This window comes from Peromyscus leucopus, chromosome 2 (genome assembly GCF_004664715.2).
Source record: "Peromyscus leucopus breed LL Stock chromosome 2, UCI_PerLeu_2.1, whole genome shotgun sequence".
Classification (NCBI taxonomy): domain Eukaryota; kingdom Metazoa; phylum Chordata; class Mammalia; order Rodentia; family Cricetidae; genus Peromyscus; species Peromyscus leucopus.
Genome location: NC_051064.1, coordinates 131,412,706 through 131,432,781, shown reverse-complemented (window position 1 = coordinate 131,432,781; position 20,076 = coordinate 131,412,706). Strand labels below are relative to the sequence as shown.

General features: G+C 43.6%; 1 protein-coding gene and 1 non-coding gene across 19 annotated transcripts in view; both read right to left on the bottom strand.

Annotated features, from left to right (window-relative positions):
- Pum1 (pumilio RNA binding family member 1) overlaps positions 1-20,076 on the bottom strand; it is a 125,806-nt gene that overhangs the window by 7,177 nt on the left and 98,553 nt on the right. For 11 of the 18 annotated variants that reach the window (XM_028887636.2, XM_028887639.1, XM_028887640.1 and 8 more), the window contains 6 exons: positions 13,995-14,262; positions 12,469-12,598; positions 10,554-10,688; positions 7,826-7,963; positions 4,090-4,215; positions 3,263-3,384 (listed from right to left, as the gene is read on the bottom strand). In XM_028887636.2, coding sequence (XP_028743469.1) covers positions 3,263-3,384; positions 4,090-4,215; positions 7,826-7,963; positions 10,554-10,688; positions 12,469-12,598; positions 13,995-14,262 — 919 coding nt within the window. The remainder of the gene's footprint in view (positions 1-3,262; positions 3,385-4,089; positions 4,216-7,825; positions 7,964-10,553; positions 10,689-12,468; positions 12,599-13,994; positions 14,263-20,076) is intronic. The other 7 variants (XM_037202980.1, XM_028887642.1, XM_028887645.1 and 4 more) reach the window with 1 other exon arrangement.
- Positions 9,781-9,863, bottom strand: LOC114705676. The gene has a single exon (XR_003736422.1). It is a non-coding gene; the product is annotated as a small nucleolar RNA SNORD103/SNORD85 (small nucleolar RNA).

Here is a 20,076-nt window from a genome sequence, read left to right as displayed (position 1 = left end):
AACATTCTTGTTTTGGTCTTAAACACTGGGGTGTCTAACAGTGAATCACCCAAGCCCCAGTGCTACAGGAGAGGGCCCTGACCTGCTGACAGATGATAGTAATGAGCTCGAGAACTGAACAGATAGACACACAAGGTTCACAGCAGTTTTCTAATAGCTCAGCCAGCTTACAATCACTATTCCAACCCATAGCAAGACTCAGGATGCTTTCCTGCACCTGTAAACTCAGGCCCGACAGCAGATTCTTTGTTATAGTGACCGTGATACAACAGCAGTGGCGGCGGCAGCAGTTCTGGGCTCGGTGAAGGAACTTCAAGCTGGACCACAGCACAGAAGGCCCTGCCTTCCTTCTGTCAGCACTTGAGAACACTTCAAATACCTCTTCTTGGAAAGGAGTAAAAGGCATAGTTTTCTAACATTAAATGCCTTGCTGCCAGACTGATGGCTAGTCACCACACACAGTGGTTCCTCACGCTATCTGCCTTTATTAGATGACACCTCAGTTCCCTGGGCCCAAAGCTGTGTAAGTCAACAACAGAGTGTGCTAGTTGGGCAGCATGGTGCACACCTTTAATCCCAGCACTCAGGAGGCAGAGGCAAGTAGATCTCTTGTGAGTTCTAGAACAGCCTGGTCTACACAAAGAAACCCTATCCCGAAAACAAAACAAACAAGAATGTTTTGCATGCACTGCTGGCACTGAGCCCCAGGCCAGCAGCAGCCAGTACACAGGAGTTGATGAAAGCTGAGGTGCTGAATGACATTTTGTCTGTGTTGTGATGATTAAAGCGTGCCACCAGGGCAGAGCTAGCTACTAGTGATAGAGGCCAGGCAGTGGTGGCACACACTTTTGATCCAAGCACTTGGGAAGATCATGCCTTTGATTTCAGCACACGTGTTGCAGATTGTTTTAAGGTGTGTTACTTTTGTTTATGTTGCATTTGTTTAACTCTGTGAAGCTGTGTTACTGTGCCTGTCTAAAACACCTGATGGTCTAATAAAGTGCTTACAGAAGCAGTGAGGCAGGAGAGAGAAACAGGTGGGGCTGGTAGGCAGAGAGGATAAATAGAAGAAGCAAGGAGAGGAGGATGCTAAGGGCCAGCCAGCCAGCCACAGAGTAAAAGCAAGATTACAGAAGTAAGAAAAGGAAAGCCTGGTGGTGGTGGCAAACGCCTTTAATCCCAGCACTCGGGAGGCAGAGCCAGGCGGATCTCTGTGAGTTCGAGGCCAGCCTGGGCTACCAAGTGAGCTCCAGGAAAGGCGCAAAGCTACACAGAGAAACCCTGTCTCGAAAAACCAACAACAACAACAACAACAACAAAAAAAAAAAAAAAAAAAAAAAAAAAAAAAAAAAAGAAAGAAAGAAAAGAAAAGAAAAAAAAAGAAAGAAAAGGAAAAAGCCCAGAAGCAAAAGGTAGGTGGATAATTAAAGTTAAAAAAAGCTGGCAAGAAACAAGCCAAGATAAGACCAGACATTTATAATTAAGAATAAGCCTCCATGTGTGATTTATCTGGGACCTAGGTGGTGGGCCCCCCAAATGCATAAAGAGCAAAAACAACCAATAACACACATGGGAGGCTCAGGCCTTTAATTCCAGCACTAGGGAGGTGGAGACAGGATCTTGGCCCCATTCTGTCTGAGATTCATAAAGACAGGATCCCCTGCCGCCCCTGTTCGGTCTGAGATTTCCTGGAGGTAAAAACTCAACAGTGGCTGCTGCTCTGCTTCTCTCATCTTTCACCCTAATATCTGACTCTAGGCTTTTATTGCTAAGACTAATTAAGATCGCACTTCAGTGAGGCTTTGCCAATGGCTCAGAGAAGAGCTCTACGTCCCAAACCCTCAAGGAGAAAAGGCTAAAAAGAGGCTACACTTACCTAAAGCAGACTGTACTCAATAAGCACAACTCCAAAGGTGACCCCCATTCAGGCACACTGCCTGTTGTGGCTTCTCTAGACTAAGTTACACATAAGGGCTTTGTTTTTAGGCTGCAGTACTAGCAGAGGTCATGAATGGACCAGCTAGATGGCATGGTGGCTAAAGGTGCTTGCCGGATGACCTGATCTGAAATCACAGGATAGGAAAGAATCTAATCTACCCTACCAAGGTGTCATCCAAGCTCCACATGAGCACCAGGAATATACATGCTCAAGCACACACATACATACAGAATTCTAAAAAATAAAAATGTAAAAAAGATTAACTAATTAAAATGAGTATTAATGAACATCAATGTAAACACTGACAAACATGAGTCATGCTATCTGTTGAGGAAATCACACAAAAATGCCAGGGAAGACAATCCTGGAGAACTAATCAGTACTGTGTTCTATGAGCAGTGAGAAAGAATGACTCTGGCTCAGAAGACTGCCCTGCTAAGGCATAGAGGCCACGATTTCCCAAGCCTGGCTCTGTGAAGCTGAGAAGTTGAGGCCTGCATGGATCTGGCAAACTGCCCCTTTCAGGCCAGAGAGGGAGGTGAGTGGAGATCATCTGACAATGCCCCACAAGGAAACATTGGGGTCAAAGCACATTGTTTGTGAGTGTCCCCAGATTTCAGTGGCAATTCCAAAGGAGTGGAAAGAGCCTTCAAGGAAAGTCTTTGAAGCTACACTTGGGATCCTGCTTGACCTTTAAAGCAGGCAATACCAAAAAAAGAAACTATAAAAGAGAAAGGGCAAGAGAGATGGCTTCGTGTGTAACTGTACTTGAGGTTAAGACCGACAAACTGAGTTTTGGAGACCCAGAACCTGTGAGATGGAAAAGAGAACAACTCCTACAAGCTGTCTCTAACTTCCATGTGTGCACTATAGCTCAGCGCACATAGACACACACACAAATAAAGAAGGAACGTAGAAATGTATAGAAAAGTGTTGTGGAATAATCTTTTTGTTCACTGTGAAGATGTGTCAACTCTGATTGGTTTAATAAAAGGCTGAATGGCCAATAGCTAGGCAGGATTTCCAAGCACAGAGGATGCTGGGAAGAAGGGCAGAGACACCAGAATGCATGACAAGCAGCACGGCATCACAAGGTAAAGGTAACCGAGCCACATAAAAGAACATAGATTAAAAGAGATGGGTTCATTTAAGTTATAGGAGCTAATAAGAAACAAGCCTAAGCTATCAGCCAAGCTTTCATAATTAATAATGTCTCTCTGTTGTGATTTGGGAGCTGGCTGGTGGGACAGAGAAAGGTCTGACAAAAAAAAAAAGATTCTGCAACTGAAGTACAACCCAATCCTTGCTTCCCAGAGCACACACCTTGCAAATTTGTGCTGACTCAATACAAGTACATTGCCTCGGATCTCTGCTACAATTTTGCTTTTATCCTCAGGACGACCATGCTCCAGTACATGTTGGATCACATAATTTCCATACTGATCCTATTTAACAAGCAACAAAACAAAGAAAATACACATAAAAAAACAGTTCTGTGGGTTACTAAGTCCTCCATATAATCAGTATCTATCACTCTTGTAGCACCATGATGGCTTATCTAAATGTGAAGAAACATGCAATAATTTTTAAATGGAGAGGTAGTAACAATTTTTCCTTCTCATTACGAAACAAGAACACACTGTTACTAGACTACAGACTATTTTTTTAATATACACATTTATACACCTACATCCTAGCTAAGTTCTTCACAGATTACTAACTATAAAAAAGGAGGCCTATAATTATTTCAGAATGGGGGAAGGGAGTGTTTGGAAAATAAATGTTCTTATTAGCTTCTACTACAAAAAGTCTGTTTGCACCTTTCTGTAGATTTGCATCCAACAAATGGATGGGTTCATTATTCTATCAGCAGTAAAAGCAAATCGCAACAGAAGAATCAACCAGTAAACTTGGTTTGTGTGCCAACAGAGCAGAGACCCAGAGGAACACAGTGAGTGCAAACCCAATTCACAGGGCAGGGCTTCAAATCATTGCCTATATTCATGAAACACAAACTAGGCTGTGTTGAACACAAGCTCCAAAGATCTGAAGGGCATTGATGATACGTTAATACTTTCTACTAGTAAAACACACTCTGGCCTACAGGAACCCATGGGGGTCTGCAGCTCCTCTTCTGGCACCCACAGTACCTGCACAAGCTGCTCCGTGTGCTGGTGAAGCTCCTCGAGGATGGGGAGAGTCTGGTCAGGGAGACAGTGCTCTAGGATTCTCTGAATCACCCTGCAGCCGTATGGGTGAGTAGACAAAGCGAATACCTGGAGCAGAAAGATCCAAGACAGTCACTTCAGTACTGTCACTTCCTTACCCCACCCCTCGGCCTCACAGGTAAGCTTATCCCACTAGGAGTTAATAAATCATTTCCTGGGTTGTTTTAGGAATTCATACATGTGTATAAATTAGCTGAAACCAACTTTTCCAAGAAACCTAAAGTGAGACAGAAAATGAGAGTCAAAGTACTAAAAAATCCACTTAGTCAAGAATCAAGAGTGTCACCAGGCAGTGGTGGCACACACCATTAATCCCAGCATTCAGGAGGCAGAGGTACATAGATAGACCTCTGAGTTCAAGACCAGCCTGGTCTACAGAGCGAGTTCTGGAACAGCCAGGGCTACACAGAGAGAAGCCCTGTCTTGAAGAATCAAACAAGGATCAAGAGTGTCAACCAATTCCCTTTCCAAAACATAGGATGAAAAACAGGAGGAAGAGAAACTGGGCATGGTGGCCAGTAACTTTAATCTCAGTACTCTAGAAGCAGAGACAGGGATCTGCTTCAGGGTTGCCAGAGGTACACAGTTGAGACCCTGCCTCACAAACAAAAAGAAGGCTACAGACGGAGCTCGCTGGTAAAGTGTTCCCCTGAACCTTAAGGACAAAGGCTGAAAACATCCAGCGGAGGGAGGCAGAACACAAAGAAGCCCGTAACACAAAGAGTAGAGAATAAATCTGAACACTTTCATATAAACACATAGCTACACACAAGGCTGGCTGGGGCACTGGTAGGTTTACAGCAATAAAAAAGTGCATGGGCAGCCGGGTGGTAATGGATAAATGCCTTTAATCCCAGCACTTGGGAGGTGGACGTAGAGGCAGGAGGATCTCTGTGAGTTTGAGGCCTGCCTGATCTACAAAGTGAGTTCCAGGCCAGCCAGAACTGTAAGATAGAGAAACGCTCCCTTGAAAAACCAGAAAGGGGGGGGGGGGGGCTGGGCTTATTTGTCCTGTTTTGATTTGAATTTTGTGGTATGGGAATTGAACCAGGGATTCTTTCCAATGCTAGGTAATTATCACACCACTGAGATGCAGCCTCAGCCCACACACCCAATCTTGATTCTGGCCTTTCCTAGCTGTAAGAAAGTACTTCAGATCTCCAGTCAAAATACTATTGTGGGAGGACGTAGTGAATGCCTTTAATCCCATCACACAGAAGAGCAAAAGACAGGAGGATCACAAGGTTTAAGGCAAGCCTGGTCTACATATTGAGAGCCTGCCTCAAAACATCAAGGAAAAAAGAAATGAAGCATCCTAAGACCAGTAAAGGCATCTCACATTTGGTGAGTGCTTGTGTACGTACCTCAAGAGTCAATTAGTGGACCAAGTGCTTGCCCCCTCATTTGCTGCATGGCCCTATGGCTGCACCTGCTATCTGAGGTCAGCTTTGCAAAGACATTGCCTGCTCATGGTCTAAAGCAACTTATTTCATTGCACCTTGTTTCCAAACCCACTTCTTAGAGTTCACCATCTGTCTAGCATGCTGCTGGCAAAGCATGACACTTTTAAACCTAGACTTTGGTCCACAAACATCTGCACTGTGCTTAATTATTTTTTAATTTTATGTGCATTGGTGTTTTGCCTGTGTTTATCTGTGAAGGTACTGAATTTCTGCCAGGGAAAATCCTTTTGTACACTGTGAAGATTTGTCTCTGTGATTGGTTTAATAAACAAGCTGACTGGCCAGTAGCTGAACAGGATCAAGTTAGATGGGAAAGCAAAACTGAGAATGATAGGATGAAGACAGGCAGTCAGAAGTCAGCCAGATAGAGATCAAGTCAGACATACATAATGGGACAGAGGTAAAGGCCATGAGCCTCAGGGCAGTGCGTAGATTAATAGAAGGGGTTAAGTTGTAAGAGCTAGTTAGTAATAAGCCTGAGCTATTGGTCCAACATTTATAATTAATATAAGCCTCTGAGTGATTATTTGAGAGTGGCTGCGGGACAGATTTCCTGGAACTGGAGTTATAGACAGTTGTGAGCTGCTACATGGGTACTAGGAATTGAACCTGGGTCTTCTGGAAGAACAGTTAGTGCTCTTAATGGTGAGCCATCTCTCTATCCTTTGTAAAATTTTTTTATTTTTAAGTTTTTACTTCAGTGCGGATATTGCTGTTTAAAACATGCTAAGGTCTTTCACCAGATACAGTTGTTAGCCCAAAGTACTGGATCAAAGAAATACAAATTCTGAAATCTAAGAAGACACAGATTAATTTCAAAAGTGGCTGATCCACACTCCTGAAGCACACTGCAGTACCTGGTGGGAACTGTCTGTTTCTAAGCCTCATTTTGTACTTTCTTCCTAACAGAATAGACCCACCCCCAACCCAATATCAACTGGTAATCTGTGCTTCTGTAAATTATTAATTCACCTTTGGCTCATTTTTCCCCACCACATATTATTTCTTTTGATTGTAGTTCTTTATCTAATCTATCTGCCAATGCTTTGACAGTTTGAACAGAATAGCATTTAACGCCTGGACTGGAGACAGCTCAATTGTGGAGTGCTTGGCTAGCAGTTGCAACCCATGGGTTCCCCATGACTCCCTCAAAAAAAGCAGGACACTCATTTTTCCTTTTGTTTTAATTTTGTTGTATATTTTGACTAACTTAATGTCTTTTTAAAAGATTCTATTTTGTGTGTGTGCCCACCAAAGCCAGAAAGAGGAGTCTGTTCCCTGGTAATGTGGGTGCTGAGAATCAAATCCAGGTCCCTTGCAAAAGCAACAAGGGTTCTTAACAACTGAGTCACCTCTGTAGCTCCAATAGTGTAACACCTCAGTGAATGAATGTGCCTTCCCAATAACCTCTGGGTGCTGAGTCTTCTTAAGCACGTGGAAAGTGAACAAATCCCCATCCTGAAAAAAAAAAATTCTAAACCATGCTTCCATTTAAGCTTAATGGCATTTTTTGAGAAATAACTGCCTCCCTTAAAAAGAGACCAGATTCATGTGCTCAAAAAGGAGTTTTGTTTTACCACTCTGTCCCACTAACTTCTGCAAGGTAGGAAGGTATTATTTTTGGCAAAGAAACTAAGAATTATTGCCAATTTAGAGGCACTAAGCAAAGTGATGGCATACAAAAGTGGCAACTTGCCAGGTCTTGATGCACGCGCCTTTAATCCCCAGCACTTGGGAGGCAAAGGCAAACAGATCTCTGTGAGTTCTAGGCCAGCCTGTTCTACAGAGCTGGTTTCAGGACAACCAGGGATACACAGAGGAACCCTGTCAGGAGGGTGGATGTGAGTCATGTGCGATAGACAGATGATAGATAGATAGATAGATAGATAGATAGATAGATAGATAGATAGATAGGAAGGAAGGAAGGAAGGAAGGAAGGAAGGAAGGAAGGAAGGAAGGAAGGAAGGAAGGAAGGAAGGAAGGAAGGACGAACTAGCAACTAGCCATGGAAAAATAATCCTCCAAAAATTAAATTCATCTTAGCAGGTCTGCTGCCAGCTACAGACTCCCATGACAGACTCCCAGAGAGTGAAAGGAAGAGACCTGGTAACATGGCCAGGTTAACACCACGGAAAACTACTACTTGTAATTGCAGTCTGAGATGCTTGCTGATGCCATGAAACCAAGTCACTTACCTGCCCTTTGAATGCATCAATGATAAACTGCAAAGACTGGGGTTGTACACATTCAATGCACTTCTGAACCACATGGTTGCCATTCTGGTCTTTCACACACTTCAGGACATGGCCATCTAGCTCCCGCACCATCTCGTTCTATTGGAGACAAAGGAAAAAGGCAACACCAGAATCAAAGCTAGCAAACACCCAGACAGTCCCCACTCCCTACAAAGCAGCAAAGCTCTGCACAGATCCATGACAATCAGAGAAAAATAGTCAATTATAGCCATGCATCAACACAGCAAGCGAGTGAAAACAGGTAGGACCTAAAACTTGGAAAAGACTTGTTAAGGCTCTAAAAACAGTGACACTAGCCAGATGTAATGGAACACACCTGTAACTCCAGGTCTCGGGAAGAGAGGCAGGATTAGACACGGCAATGCCTAGGTCAGCCTACATATGCTACCTAGTGAGACCTAATTTTAAAACATGACAGGGTTTAGTAGTATACCCTATAATCCAAGCACTAGGGAGAGGGAAACAGGAGGATTAAGAGTTCAAGGCCAGTCTTATCTACAGAATAATGTCAAGGCTGACCTGAGAATAAAAAACTATCATAGTTATCTTCCAATGGGGAGGGGAGAGAATAAACCTGTATGAAGTGCACAGGATCAAAAAGCTCATATAATTCATCACACCTGTACTCTGGTAACAATGTAAGCTTCTATTACAAATATATAAAAATAACAGGGTTATTCTAGAATTTACCCAGGTGAGAAAGAGCTCCATTAGGCAGCAATGGAGCAGACAAATTTCAAAGCTTGTTCAAAAAGACCTGGCTGGGCAGGTATCTGCTCCCCATTTTTCCTACTGATTCATCTGGGCTTTAACTTCTCTGTGTTCAATATTTCTGTTAGAATACTACAGCCACTTTAACTAGGCACCATTTGTGAACAGTCAGTGGATCTCTGTGGTACTGACTCCAGAGTAACTGAAATATGACCCAACAGAAGACATTCACGGTCACAAAAGAACATTTACTAACCAGAGAAGAGCCATTTACCTGGGAGACATACTCATAAAAATGACAAAACTCATCTAAAATAATAAATATGATTTTAAAATGAAGTATATACTCCATAGCAGAAGACTAGTACAGACTCAGAACAAGGCACCACAGAGAAACTGGGTCAGAGAAAGAACAAATATAAGAGCTCTCTGCCTGGTGACTCCAGCTGCTCAGGTGGCCACCATAGGCAGGAGACTTTCAAGGCCAGTGGCAGGGCACTCACTCGACCTGTGAAAAGCCCCAGTTTCAACCCCTAGTACTGCCACAAAAGTGGAAGAGGAAGAATTGGGAAGAGGGATGGAGAGGGAAAGAAGAACAATAGCTCCTAGAAAAAGACATGAAAAGGTAAAAAGCTGGCAGAAACAACTTGCCAGTGAGGCAGGGGGACTAGGAGAGAAATATATAAAAGATCAGCAGGGCTGCCTTCCCTTAGGAAGTAGCCATCATGATCAAGGAGAAAGTAGTCTCCACGTGGGCAAAAAAAATGAGAAAAAGTCATGTTAACTCCGAGGTCATTAAAATTCCTAACACTTCAGTGAATGATACAGGACAACAAAAACAAGCCTCGGCTGCAGGTAATTACAAAGAGTGCCTTTCTTGGAGGATGGGGGCAGGGTCTTGTTATCTAGCCTTCTTTGACTGGCTTCAAACTTGGAATAATCCTCCAGCTTCTGTCTCCCCAAGTGTTGGGATTCTACTGCGTACCTTCACCCTCAGCCAGTCAGTGCTTTCTTATCAAATGCTGCACATCTGGCAAAGATCTGTCTCCACCTTCACAGCTTCTTCAAATGCCCAGCTGTGAGACTCAGCCCCAAGTACCCTGAGCTCCACAGTCTTCAACTGCCACCATGTGCACCACTGGCTGATGGTGGAATGGGTTTGAATCAGAGGTGGTGGGATTCTGCCTGGCTCAGAACGAGTCCATAACAAAGATTCTCATTATCGAACTTTGTCCTCAGTGAGGGCAAGTGGGTCATCACTGCCAGACAACAGCAACCCCTCCACTGACAAGGCTGAGGGAGCTCAGAGCACAAAGGCTGAGGGGTGCGAGCCAGAGGCCTTGGCACCACCCGGCACAAAACAGCTGTGCTGTGCCTTCCCTACCTGTGAGCCTCTTAGGTGGCTCTCCTATCAACCCTCACTCACAGCAGCTGGCTCTTCGGGCCTCTGTTCCCTTTCTCCTGTCTCCCTCTCCCTAGCCTTGATTCTGCATGGGTGGAGTGAGGGCCTGCTCCATGGGCAGCACTGTGTTCTACTGCTCCTGTCTACCACACTGTGGGCCAGCGGCAGGGACCAGGCCTTTGTCATCTCCGTGCTGCCCAACCTTGATACACAGCAGGCCTGAATATGTGATCAGTAAATGGGCTGAATCAAAAGTCAGGTTTGTTGGAATATTTGCTGACATCTGAAGAGAATGCTAAGCAGCATTTTACATGTTTACAACCTCTCTGTAAAACTGCAGCTACTTAGGCTACTCACTGGTCAAAAAGGTAAGGCTAGAAATGGTTTCACATAGAATACCTGATCCACTAGAAACTTACACTTCCTGCTTGCTCTGCAGATGGGAAGTCATGAGCACCCCCTTAAACTAGCAATGAACCTCCATACCGACATTCTTCACAGCTCACTGCACGCACCACAGAGAAACACCAAGAGAAAAGTGAAAGGGAAACTTACAATTACCTGCTGGTCTGAGGGAATAAATTCCAAAGCTTTCTGGATAACTCGGCAGCCATACATCTGCAGTGCCAATGACAGGACGTGGCCTCGAATCCGTTCAGCCAAAGCCAGCTTCTGTTCATGGCTGCCAAACTAGACACAATGTGTGAGACACCATGACTTCAATAAAGGAGACAGCCAGAGAAAACAAAAGGTTTCCTCAACCTGTGCTGAGACTTCTTGCTGCCCTGTTGTCTAGGGTCAGTCACACCTTTTAAGGAGCCATTGTTCTCTAAAGCCAACAGTTCTCAGCTTCTGGCCTGAGAAACTTTCTTCTTAATGCTCAGCAATGTCTTGGCCACCTTGCAAAAAGTATTTAATGCCCTAAGGAATTAAGGTATTAACATTAATTTCTAAATGTTATTCCATACCGTCTTCAAACGGCTCGACATGCCTAGGAGCGAGTTGATGACTTGTGCTGTATAGGGCAGCCCATGTATACAGGCAAGGTCATGGTTGGCAAGCCCTTTCATCCAAGTGACTCTGCCAAGTGCGAGCCAAGTGCACACAACGTTCTTGTGAATTAGTGTCTTTCAAAGACTGTTGCTATTAACATGAAGCCTTTGAAAGGAGAAGCTAAGAAACCCAAGAGGTTACACTATACAGTTCTCCTGAGGGCCGTTTTCCATCCTTGACTTTTTGTTCTAATCTGAATAGAACCATCATGGAACTGTCCACATCTACATGTTCCACCCACGGGCCTAGGGAGGTTCTTTGACTTGCATCAAAATCACAGGGCGACATTTCACATTTGCTCTGACATCTCAAGCTATATATGCTACAGCACTTTTGCTATCGGTGACAAAATGGCAGTGCAGAGTCAGAGGCACAAGCCATTGGTTTCTTAGTGCAGCTGGATAGCTGAGCAACTAAGAGTTCATGAGGAAAGTGGGCAGGTGAAGTCTGAGAAAGCCACTCTTAAACCTTCATACAAATAAGAGACCATAAGAAATTTGTAGATTTGTTTGTAGGCAGATAAGCTCAGATTGCACTGCCCCCACACCTGATCCTTTCTCTCAACGTATTGAGTCATCCAACAGCTTGAAGCTGGTGACAATAGTAAGGAATGACAATATTGTAATTATTAACAACATAAAAATAAAATGTAAAAATAAACCCCAGTCTTTGAGATTTTCACTTATCAAAGGGAGTCAACACTATTCATCACTAATATACTTCCAAAGAGACTTGAGTCCATGACTCAAGTTAACGGGCCAAAGGAGGCGCCAAGGCCAAAGGAAGGCCCATACACACAACTCCAGGCCACAATGAAAATGCTGAGGCTGGTGTACAGAGCCAAGTCCTTCCGTATTTTTCATTGTTTTTCACTCCCGTAATGTCTTATTGTAATTCTGCTAAAATTACCCACTGTGAACATCTGAGCCACTGTGTTGGAGGCTGGAGAGCAAGTATCACTCTTCCTGAGTTTGATTCCCAGCACCCATCAAGCAGTTCACAACGGCCTGACTCCAGTTTCAGGAGATCCGATGTCTCAGGCCTCCTCAGACACCCTCCTTCCCCCTATATAAACATGATTTTTTAAAACAATCTTTTTTTAAAGGCCAAGCATGGTGGTGCGTGCCTTTAAGCCCAGCACTTGGAAGACAGACGCACAGGCAGGTGGATCTCTATGAGTTCAAGCTCAGTCTGGTCTACATACTGTGCTGGGTCTCACATGGAAACAGTTGTTAAACCATACTTCCAGAGCACATCTGTGTGGGCATGTAACACTGATAAAGAACTAGAGAAACACTGACTCTATCACTTCATTTTAAAGGCTGAAATGAGCAGCTGTGCGTCAAAAAGCCAACAAAAATCAAATAAATGCTCTGGAGATTCTCAAAGTCAAAGAGCAGAAAGAACAAAGACATACTTCAAAGAACTTCTGAATGACGTAATTTCCAAACACATCCACCATAAGTTGGTACGCAGCCTGGAGGATTTCATTGAAGACAAGCTGGCGCTCAGCTGCTGTGGCACGCTCTAGTTTCAGCTGAATGAATCTGAAGAACAGAGTGAAGGGGCAATCAAACCACACACAGAGATGATTTGCAAAGGTGTGCGTCACTTGATAGATCAGTTCTACAACATGCGGCCCATGTGCCCAATAAATGCAGTGGGTGTTATTTGTTTGTTTATTTAGATAGGGTCTCACTATGTAGCCTTGGCTGGTCTAGAACTTGCTATGTAGACCAGGCTGACATTTAAAAAAAAAAAAAATCAGAGAAATCCTCCTGCCTCTGCCTACCCAATGCTGGGATGAAGAGGTGCATCATCATGCTGGGCTGCTGGGCTGTTTAAATCACTCTCAAGCTCTCCAAGGGAAGATTTCTGAAAGGGGGAATTCCTCTACCACAGTCCAACTTTCAAAAGTATATTTCTGTTCTAGTGTGCTGCACTACCAGATGGCATATGCACAAAACACCAGCTCTGCTTGACTTTGATCTTTAGAAATCAGTCCCTCATTGGGAACATAAGGCTCATGGTCCTCACGCTAGTCTATATCGGCATCTATATAGAGAGGCATTCTTTAGCATCTGAAATAGTGCTATGCTACTCACTTGACACATTCAAGTGACTACATAAGAAAACGTTGCTGTCTCTGCACCTGGCCTCCACTCCTCAGGGAAAGTGGCTGGCAGAAGCTACAGAACAGGGAGACCATTAGGAGTTTCTCTGAACATGGAGAGGAAGAAAACCATAACACATATGGGAAGGATGATGAGTGATATCCTCTCACCTTAAGGCAGGGTCCCTAAGCCCAGTGTGTCCCTCTAGGGAGCTCCTAGAGTTCTCCCCTCTCCATCAGGGATGAGAGCAAGTGCCAGGCCTGTCCTGCTCCAAAGACCTGGGATCCATACTGCCATGTGACAGTGTCTCCTCGAGAACAGATAGATCTTAAACAGTGCTGGCCACTGCAAGACCTACAAAGGGCTTCCTGGGAAGACTGTTTCTTCAAGTAGAGATGGGTGCAACTTTTGGTAGTGGTGTATATAAAACAAGGTCTTAGTGTAGAACAAGATAGCCTGACCTTGTAGAAATCCTCCTACCTCTGCCTCTTGGGTACTGGAATTATAGGTATGTACCACCATGCCCAATGGCAAACAACAATATTTTAAGAGATTCTTGTGAACCAGAAACACAGACTACTCGCTCAATAAATGTAAAAAGTTTGATCAAAGTCCATATAGTCCAGACCACTAAAATCTCTTTTCAAATATTTGATCATCTAATGACCCCATGGCCATATCCCTCTGAAATAAAACACTAGAGGCATAGCAGAGACATACTGTGAATCACAAAAGGTACTATGCTTTTATGATGTGGCATGTACCTATCTAAGGCATGGAACTTACAGAACAGACTGCAGTTATACTGGGGCCAAAGCCAGGTCCTTACCTAGATCCATGCTGGTCTTGGGAAAATTCCATTATATGCCCAGCAATCTCCCGGAGTTGTAAATTAGGGTATCGGTTATTTCGAAAATCTTCCAAAAGTCTGCTCCTGCCAGAGGGCATAACATCAGACATGCCGTATCGCAAACGAGAGGAAGAGAAGAGGGTGCTGCTGGGGCTGAAGAGGCTGGAGGCACTGCTTGCACTGCGGTACTTGGCTTCGGCACCAGGAGCGGCAGAGATGTATCTTCCACTGCCATTTGTAAGTCCCCCTGTTGGTTATACAACAGAAAAACCTGAGTCCATGCTTAGGGGAACCTCACTGAAAAGGAAAAAGCACCCCTCCCGGCCCCCCTTCCACAAGCCTGCATCACCTCACTTCTCCCATGCCACTGTGTTATGATCAGACAATTCTATTACTACTGTGACTTTTATAAGGCCCACTCACCAATCTGGAAGGAAACATTTGCACAAAGATTGAGAAAGAAATATTTATTTTGGGTTTTTGTTTGTTTGGTGGTGGTTTTGTTTTAACCACTGACAGCAGACTGATAGCAAAGTGGTGCTATAGTGTTGGAGAAGCAACTCAAAGAGGGAGCATTTGCTAGCATGTTTGAGGGTCTGGGGTCAATCCCAGCACTACCTAAGAAGGAGAACATGAAACTGAGTAAAAAGAATGGAGCAATACATTGTATGTCCTTAATAAATAAAACAGCGCACAGCATCTGCAGTAAGGACTCAGAAAATACAAAGCACACTGAGGCTTCCGAGCTTGTCCACCCACTCAGAGCACTACAGGGACTCACTCCATTCCTAAATAACCGTCACTCCCAGCTGAAGCCCATCCTTTAAGAACAGCACAAATGGGTGGGAATATAGCTCAGTGGTAGAGCACTTGCTTTACAGTAGTATAAAGAGAGGAATTTATATACCAGAAACTCCTGGAAAGCTTTCTCTGAAGGAATAATTTAGAAATCTCCCATCTAAAGCAGACGGCTGGTTTTCAAAGTTCTCATCAATAAGCCGGGCGGTGGTGGCGCACGCCTTTAATCCCAGCACTTGGGAGGCAGAGGCAGGCGAATCTCTGTGAGTTCGAGGCCAGCCTGGGCTACCAAGTGAGTTCCAGGAAAGGCGCAAAGCTACACAGAGAAACCCTGTCTCGAAAAACCAAAAAAAAAAAAAAAAAGTTCTCATCAATAGACAGCTGTTAACAACTTCCATGGGACAAAGTCTATATGGTGCAGCAATAAACACCTTTCATGCCACATAGTACTGCCCTGATTGGTGAACAGGGTATAAACTTAACAAAAAGTAAAGCACTGCTGGAGTGTGGGCCAGTGGGAGGAGAGTCTACGCACCACGCACAGGCACAGCACTGGGCTCCACCTGACAACAAAGTAGCACAGTTAAGTTAACAGGGAGCCTTGCTTTTCAATCGTTCTTGAGGTTCACATGGTTTTTGTTGTGGTTGTTTGTTTGTTTGTTTGTATGGTTGGTTTTGAAGACAAGGTTTCTCTGTGTAACCCCAGCTGTCCTCCGTTTCAGGGAACCACCTGCCTCTGCCTCCCAAGTGCTAGAATTAAAGGCGTGTGCCACTGAACCCAGCTTGGTTCATATGTTTTAACTTTTATTGCATGACAAAGAATATGAAGGGTTTTTTTTTCCTGGCATTCTGAAGGCTGCCATCGGGTCTTCTGCATGTTAGTCAAAAGCTCTACCACTGAGGTGCATCCCAGCACCAGGCTGTTTTCCTCCAAGCATTAGAAACAAACCAAGCCAAAACAGCTAAGTATTGAGAAACACCACATCAACCACAAAGACCATGATGAACAGCAATTCCAAATCCATGAGCAAGCCACTGACTAGAACTGCTCACTGCCATCTCCACACGTTCTGAACAGTACTTGCTATGGCATTTAATGGTAGCTAGAGAAAGAGACCTAACTTGGATTTCTCTACAAATTCCAGGACCTAGCTTCAAAAGTCTAGATCTCAGTCAAAGCAATAAAAGATAAAACATTACTACTAATAACAACAACTACTAAAGTTACACTGTGGAAAACAGTTCCTGAGTGTCCGTCTAAACTTTGTTCTTCCATAGATGTTTCCCATGGTTCTCAATAGGACATTTACCCAATAGGAAACTAAAGCCTGAGAGAAAAAGTTGTCTTCCAAAAATGCAATGCACAGAAGTTCTAATAGCCAGAATGGAAAGTAAGATCACAGCTCTTTCAGCTTGTATGTGGCTTGTTTTCAGGCTCAGTTACATCAACTCTCCTCATTCTTCAAGAAGCTGCTGTTGTCTTCACATCCCACAGTACTTCTAAAGCAAATGGATTTATTTGGGGGGGCGGGGGGGGGGGAAGAAAGCCTAATGACTGCTCTCTATTTCAGTCAGAAACCATTCTTTCTTCTCTGTTTAGGGAAAGGAGGACAAAGAAATGGTCACAAGGTGGTTGGGGCAGCAGGTACTGCAGACATGGTGGTCACACTAAGCATATTACCTAAGGAACAGCACGAACACATACAACATTCAAAGTAATGTCAGGTACTGTGTCAGCGGGTCACTGGCAAAGGAAGAAGATATGCTGAAAGGAAGCCAGGTCCTTGGCACCAAGGCGAATAATTCAACAAATAATCCTCCGCACTGCCCTCCCTCTCAATTTCCAGTTATACACATGGATAGATGCAGTGCTGTTGAAGTGAACATTAGCTAGACTTTGTTACTGTGGCCAAAAATGTACTAATACATGTAGCTAGAGCTTTCCTGCCTGGCCCACAGTCAGGACAAATCTTTGTCTCTTGTCAGTCCCACAACCGCTCAGACCCAACCAAGTAAACACAGAGACTTATATTGCTTCAAACTGTACGGCCGTGGCAGGCTTCTTGCTAACTGTTCTTATAGCTTAAATTAATCCATTTCCATAAATCTATACCTTGCCACGTGGCTCGTGGCTTACCGGCATCTTTACATGCTGCTTATCCTGGCGGCGGCTAGCAGTGACTCCTTCTGCCTTCCTGTTCTTTCTTTTCTCCACTCTGTTAGTCCCGCCTATACTTCCTGCCTAGCCACTGGCCAATCAGTGTTTTATTTATTGACCAATCAGAGTAATTTGACATACAGAACATGCCACAGCAAATACATAATTCAAAAAGCTAGCGGGAATGATAGCTAACATACCTCTAAATTATACATTTATGTTCAAATTGTGACATACTGGCTCTCTCTTTTTTTTTTTTTTTTGGTTTTTCGAGACAGGGTTTCTCTGTGTAGCTTTGCGCCTTTTCCTGGAACTCACTTGGCAGCCCAGGCTGGCCTCGAACTCACAGAGATCTGCCTGGCTCTGCCTCCCGAGTGCTGGGATTAAAGGCGTGCGCCTCCACTGCCCGGCATACTGGCTCTTTTAATAATGAGAAAAGAAGTATATACAAATCTCTGAAGAGAAAAACTTTCTCGGGTAAGTAATCTGGCAATTTACAGATATATTCTGCATGGGCCAAGCAGTATTTCTCCATACATTAAAGCACTACCTCAATTTTTCTTAAAACTGAAGATTCAAAACAAAACAAAATAAAACAAACAAACAACACCTGAGGTCCCCTGGTCCATTTCAGAAAACACATCTAGCAAACAACAGATTTTCAGTATTTATTGGCCAAATTGCTCTTGGATTAGGAATGTCAAAAACAAAACAAATCAAACCCACACCTGTCCAGGTCCTAGCAGTTATTCCACCTGCAGGAATCTGTGTGCACAAATCACTCTAAGTGGTGTTTGTGTATGAAAGTCATTTTTAAAAGGGACAATTAACACAGGGCTCTTCAAAGATGGCTCAACTTTCCCATTTTCTATATACTTTGACAGTGTCTTGAAGCAACATTCCACAGTAATTGAGGGCTTAGATGCCCTACTTAAAGTGTGCTCTATCTGTTTATGGAAGTTTTGTGTTCTGTCATCATGGGCTCACACCCCCACTACCCAGTGACACATCCACACCCACACCACACATTCCCCTCTGTGATGAGGACTGAAGCTTGGGCACTCATGCTAGGCAAAAACTCAACCACTGGGCTATATCCTCACCTCCAATACAGAAAAGAGGCAGCTATGTTCACCTACATATTTAAAAAAAAGACTCTCAGCTGGGCAGTGGTGGCACAAGCCTTTAATCCCAGCACTCGGGAGGCAGAGTCAGGCAGATCGCTGTGAGTTGGAGGCCAGCCTGAGCCTAAATTTAAAAAGAAGAAAAGAAAACTCCATTAAAACATGTCCAGTCAGTGAGTCTCACAGATGACAAGGGCTCACACACAGAAAACTACAAACTTTGCTGGGAAAAAAAGGTCCTGGGTGGGCTAGGGAGACGACTCAGTGGTTAAGAGCACTGGTTGCTCTTCCAGAGGATCCAATTCCCAGCAACCACATGGCAGGTCACAACTGTCTGTTCCAGAGGATCTATCTGACTCCTCCTCATAAAGACACACATGCAGACAAAACAAGAATGAGTATGAAATAAAAAATTTAATTTTAAAAAGGTACTGAAACAATTAGACATTCATAAGCCAAGATGAATGAACCCTTACCCCACAAGATGACAACATTAACTCAAAATGACCACATTCAATTTAGGAGTTAAAACACTAAACCTTGGGGATAAAGCACTTGCTGCTCTCCCCACGGACCGCTTGGTTCCCAGTACTTATGTCAGGTGGCTCACAACTCCAGTTCCAGGGTACCTGCACTCACTGCACATGCTTTTATAGTATTTACAACCTCTCATACCCACCGTCTGCGCTTCATCCTGTGCACTCACATGCACACGCACCTACACATAATTTAAAGTTAAATTAGAAAAGTGAACCTAAAAAAAAAAAAGAACAATAGAATTTTTAAAGATAGGAAAATGTATTCAAGACCTTGAGTTAGGAGAACATTGTCTAGATAACCAAAAGTTCAATAAAGTAAACATTACCAAAATTCAAATTGACAAGTTTTAAAGACACCATTTTTTATATGGGAGAAGCAAAAGATGAGAACACAAAGACTTCTTATAAATCAAGAAAGCAAAGTTTTAAATGAGAAAAACATATGAGGAGAGATTTCAAAGATGACTGAAAATTAATAAGTACATAAAACAATGCTCTGAAGCCAGGGCATATAAAATCAGCACTTGGGAGGCTGAAGCAGGAGGATTCCAAGTTTGAGGGGAGCTTAGGTTACAGTTAAAACTTTGTCTCAACCTCCTCCCAAAAATGCTCTAGGATTACAAGGCAGCAGCAAATATAAAATGAAACCACATGTCCACTAAAACAGCTCTATCAAATCAGACCAAAAAAAAAAAAAAAAAGTTAATGGAGACATTGGAATCCTCACATACTTTTGGTGAGAAATGAAACCATCACATCAACCTATACAACATACAAACAGTTGACTACAAAAAAAGAAAGATGAATACAACTTAGCAACCCAGAGGCAGAGGCAGAGGCAGAGGCAGGCAGATCTGTGAGTTCCAGACCAGCCAGGGCTACATAGACTCTATCTCAACAAAAAGATAAGACTGATCATAAAGCTAACACACAATCTACTACTAGGAAAACAGCACATCTACAAAATCTTCCATTAAAATATTCATAGCTGCATGAAATGGGAGTGGCGGGACAAAAGGTGATGGGTCCACAAAAATGGAAAATGGCTCAGTAAGAAGGAACTCCCTACTGGCATATAATGTATCACAGACCAATGTAAAACAGAGAAAAAATAAACTGCAAGTTAAATTCATGGCTGTTATTTGCAGTTAAGATCAGGATGAAGTGCAAATAGTGGGTAGGAGAGGTTGTAAATACTACAAAAGCTTTACCTTGACAGCCACACAACCTACAGGCCAATCCAATTTATTCAACAGTCTACATGAAATGGACTGAAAACAAAAACAAACGAAAAGCCACTGAGGGTTTGTAGGCACACAGAAATAATTCCTAGGCAAGTCAACTGCTCTCCTGGAATAGTCTACAGCATGTTGACGACTGAGTCGGTGATTGCAGAGGCTGCAGAGAGAAAAGGCCTCCTGCCTGCAGCATTCTCAGATCAG